At 27.9% G+C, this 5,048-nt stretch overlaps 1 protein-coding gene across 1 annotated transcript; it reads left to right on the top strand.

Annotated features, from left to right (window-relative positions):
- Nucleotides 1-399: 399 nt before the first annotated feature.
- On the top strand, nucleotides 400-3,956 carry LOC122499147. Its single transcript, XM_043607284.1, has 3 exons — nucleotides 400-679; nucleotides 3,116-3,529; nucleotides 3,623-3,956. Exons 1-3 carry the CDS (start codon nucleotides 590-592, stop codon nucleotides 3,821-3,823), a joined length of 705 nt encoding a protein of 234 aa, XP_043463219.1. The 5' UTR covers nucleotides 400-589; the 3' UTR covers nucleotides 3,824-3,956.
- Nucleotides 3,957-5,048: the final 1,092 nt, after the last annotated feature.

The following is a 5,048-nucleotide window of genomic DNA, read 5'->3' as shown; positions in this document are numbered from 1 at the left end:
TCGGCTATTTTCGTATATTTATAAAGAATTTTGCACGAATAGTTTTACCTTTAACTATTTTATTACGTAAAAATGCACCCTTCGTATGGGGCACGGTGTAAGAAAGAAAGGTGAATTGACTTCCTACCCCCACCACCAAAATTGTGTTTGCTTAATGATTTGTTTCTCGGAGTATGAATCAGATGTCGCTAGTTCATGTTACGATTCCTAACCTAAAAATTATTTTTGACATGTTGTTGGTAAACACATCGTTTTGATGTAAAATTGAGTAATAAAATTAAAAAATGGTAAGACGCTGTTGCGTAAAATCTTGTGAGAGTCGCGACTTAAAGAAGGACGATAAAATAACACTTTTTAAAGCACCTATTGATTGTAAGGAGAGAGAAAAGTGGGAAAACATTTTAATTACAAACATAAGTGCAGCCGCTTACGTTTGTGAAAAACATTTTCACGAAAATGATATTAAAAAAGGTGAAGTTGTGCGCGATGCTGATGAATTTATTATTGGAATCCGAAATCATGTGAAACTGACCCACCCCTGTACCCACTTGCGTCCGACATCTTGGTTTTTTATCTCTTTTTTTTACATATGTTAGAGAGAGACGAAATGAAAAGACAACTACCGCAAGTGGGTCGACACCAGAGGGCCTACGCAGCTCTGCGGTTCCCAATGTATTGTGTAAGTTTTTCTTATTTATAACATATATAATAAGACTTGATAACACTTTGTCTTTGCTATAAATGCATTTCAAATATGACGAGCAAGTTTTTAAAAGTTGATAAATTCATTTATTTAAAAATTCGAGATATTAATAAATTTAATATTTTTAAGACCTTACTAAGGTAAACATTACTAAACTAAACATTACTAAGGTGATTTATAATTTTTATGTTTTTTTTTTTTTTTTTTTGCTTAGGGACTTTTGGGAAATCTGCGTACAGATACCTTGGATTCCGCACTCCAAGGTTATGTGGGGTTGGTATGATAAAACAAGAGGAAATACAAAATATAGATTTATCAAATTTTGTAAACATATTCTCCTGATATATAGCATAACATTTTTATTTTAGAGAATCAATATATTATTCACTACTTTTCAATAGTTTTATTTCTTTATTTGCTTAAAAATCATTTTATTTTCTGTATATGGGCAATTCCACGGCAAATTTTTCTACGACATTTTAGAATCGGTTAAACATATTTTTTTATCGTTCTTGATAGAAAAATATTAAATACGTATTTTTTTATTTTTCCATATTTGCCAAAATTTTCGAGTTATGAATTTTCGAAATTTTGGATTTTTAAAAGTAGACCTATTTTCAATAGCTTATAACTTTGAAAGTATTGAGTTTGGAAAAAAGTTGTCAAAGAAAGAAAGTTTTAGTTTTTCTTCAACTTTTAAAAGATTTTAAAAAAAAATTTTTTTTTAATTTTTAATGAAAAAAAAATTTTTTTTTATAAACAAATTAATTTTTTTTAAATTTAGGCGCGATTTTTTTTTATTTTTTTTTATTTATTTATACCTACTAATATACAGAAAAATTTCCAAAAAGATTCAAGATGGGCCGACTCATAGTTTTCGTTCTATAAATTTTTTAATTAATTTGTTTATAAAAAAAAAAAAATTTTTTCTTAAAAATTAATAAAAAAATTTTTTTTTAAAGTACATAAAAGTTAAAGAAAAACCAAGATTTTCTTTCTCTGACAAGTTTTTTTAAACTCAAAACTTTCAAAGTTACAAGCTATTAGACTTATAATTCACAGTTTTCATTCTACACTGAAAAAAATTCTTAGTAGATTTGACTACTTTTTAACTACTTTCCTTAGTTCAATAAGTCCCCAAAGATAATTTTGAACTTACATTAATTATCAGATATGTAGTTGAATGAAGTGATAATACAGTTGCATTAACTACTTTTCTTAGTTAAATAGGAACCAATGACAGTTTTGCAGTAGAATTAACTGCTGATATGTAGTTAAAGTTACTAAGATAACTCAGTAATAAAGACAACTACTGAAAATGGTAAAATAAAATTATTTATAATTTATTATAAATATTATCGAGTTGTATTTTTTTATATTTCCCCCTACCCACTTTTGTTTACCTATACCTTATTTATTTAATGTCTATATACCTAACGGAGAAAAATCTCTAAACGTCGGGAGTTGAACGCTCGACCCTAACATTCGTAAACCGATAACCTAACCACCTAACCACGCTCGCCCGCTACGATGAGTTGCTTAATACTTAAAGGCATTCCTGACACAGTTCAACTGATAACTGTAGTTAATTTTACTACTTAAAGTAGTTACATTTACAACTTTTCACAGTTGCTAATCTTCTATAAAAACCTATAACATAAATTACATGGAAAATTATTTAACTCCTAGAAGAAGTAAAAACTACTACAAAATTAGTCTATCGAACTACTTTAAGTAGTAGAATCTACTACTTTCTGTAGTCATTTCTGTAACATACCTGCAGTTACAAAGTTAACTGTAAAATTACATTAATTTAATTAATAATTTTTAACTACATAAAACAGTTAAAATAAGTATCAAAAGTAGTCAGACTAACTAAAAAAGTAGTTCGTTTTATTACTTTTTACTCTACTAAGGGGATGTAGTTGAAAATGTCTCATGTATTTTTTTCAGTGTATAAAAAATTTATGGAACGAAAACTACGAGTCGGCCCATCTCGAATCTTTTTGGAAATTTTTCTGTATATTAGTAGGTATAAATAAATAAAAAAAAATCGCGCCCAAATTTAAAAAAAAATTTTTTTTATTAAAAATTTAAAAAAAAAATTTATTTTTAAATCTTTTAAAAGTTGAAGAAAAACCAAAACTTTCTTCCTTTGACAACTTTTTTCCAAACTCAATACTTTCAAAGTTATAAGCTATTGAAAATAGGTCTACTTTTAAAAATCCAAAATTTCGAAAATTCATAACTCGAAAATTTTGGCAAATATGGAAAAATAAAAAAATACGTATTTAATATTTTTCTATCAAGAACGAGAAAAAAATATGTTTAACCGATTCTAAAATGTCGTAGAAAAATTTCCCGTGGAATTGCCCATATATATTTGTAAAAATTTTTTATAATTTGCTTCAGTGTCAGTTTTCGTCAAAACGACTGGTCAAGGGAGCTTTTCCTTGCAGTCATGATAATTCCGATTGTGAAGAGGAGTTTCTATGTAGTAAAAGGTTTAAAAGTGATGTGGATGAATGTTTCCCAGAAAATCTTTTAGAAGAAAATATGGATATAGACGATTTACCCTGTAATAAAAGTGAAATACAGGGAGAATTAATTAATAGTAGCCTAAAGCCCGAAGATCCTAATGTCAACAATACAGTTCCTATAATCAGTTTATATGAGGATTTAGTACAAAAGTTAGGAAATTTAAAGCTGCCAAGGGATGAATGGGGAATAACGCACTGCAAGCAAACCAAATTACTTGTTTTTCCTTTTCTAAAAGTAATTCCATCTTCTACTAGCAGAAGTGTTACACCAACTTTCACTAAACAGGTATTTAAATATAGGAATATTTTTGTCTAAATTGAAATATTTTTTTAAAACGAAATAATCATTTTTTACTCAAGTAACAAATTTATGTTTTAGGTAACGGTTAATGGTGAATCTGAGGTGCAATTGATATTCTTAGGACAAAGTCTTGAATTGGATTGCGTAAAAAACAAACCATCAAGTTTCAAGGAGTTTGAAAAATTACTTTTTGAAATAGATAAATTGGAAACTTGTGTAGGAGGTCCCGGCAGCCATCTGTATAAAAATATTCATCCTGAGTGTGCACAAAGAGATTGAGTAACGTGGAGGCATAACAAATGTCCAAAAGTTATGGACAACGTAACCGTACATGAAACTGAAGTTACCAACGTTGATTCAACGAAAAACTTAAAAAAAAAATTTCTCAGGATACAAATTTTTCTTGATTACTTTTAACCCAAGTAAACCCTCTAAACCCTAAAATAAAAAAAACATGGGAAAAATAGTGATTTTTAATTGTTTTGTCGAATTTTTTTTAAAATCACGCAATTCCAATTAAATTAATAATTCCTCGCATCGGTACTCATTTTTTTCTTTTGATAATTGTTTAATTTAACATTAGACGTTATTTTAAAAAATTTCAAGTAATTCCAAGTCGGGGAAAGCAGTGATTTTGAATTTTTTTGTGTCACGAATCTTCCCAAAATTTCGAAATTTCAAATTAATTAATGTTTCCTCGCCTCGGTAGTCATTTTTTTCTTTAGATAATTGTTTATTTTGACATTAGACGTTATTTTAAAAAAATTTCAAGTCATTCCAAGTCGGGGAAAGCAGTGATTTTTATTTTTTTTGTCGAATTTTTTCCAAAAATCACGAAATTTTATGTGAGTTAATAATTCCTCGCCTCGGTAGTCGTTTTTTTCTTTTGATAATTGTTTATTCTACTGTCGTGTGTCATTTAAAAAAAATTTTGAGTGGTTCCAAGTCGGGGAAAGCAGTGATTTTGATTTTTTTAAATGAAATTTCGTAATTTTTGGAAATAATTCGACAAAAAAAATAAAAATCACTGTTTTCCCCGACTTTGAATCACTTAAAAATTTTTTTAAATAGCGTCTAATATTAAAATAAACAATAATCAAAAGAAAAAAGTAACTACCGAAGCGAAAAATTATTAAATTACTTGAAATCCTCGAATTTTCCAAAAATCCGTGACAAAAAAAACCAAAATCACTGCTTTCCCCGACTTGGAATTACTTGAAATTTTTTAAAATAACGTCTTATGTTAAATTAAACAATTATCAAAAGAAAAAAATGACTACCGATGCGAGGAATTATTAGTTTAATTAAAATTGCGTGATTTTTGAAAAAAATTCGGCAAAAAATTAAAAATCACTACTTTCCCCACGTTTTTTTTATCTTAGGGCTTAAAGGGTTTACTTGGGTTAAAAGTAGACAAGAAAAATTTGTATCCTGAGAAAATTTTTTTTATAAGTTTTTCGTTGAATCAACGTTGGTAACTTCAGTTTCATAACCGTACACGGAA

This window comes from Leptopilina heterotoma, unplaced genomic scaffold (assembly GCF_015476425.1).
Source record: "Leptopilina heterotoma isolate Lh14 unplaced genomic scaffold, ASM1547642v1 Lhet_100, whole genome shotgun sequence".
NCBI classification, from domain to species: Eukaryota; Metazoa; Arthropoda; class Insecta; order Hymenoptera; family Figitidae; genus Leptopilina; species Leptopilina heterotoma.
The sequence above is the reverse complement of the archived record's forward strand: the minus strand, read 5'-3'. Positions and strand labels throughout refer to the sequence as shown.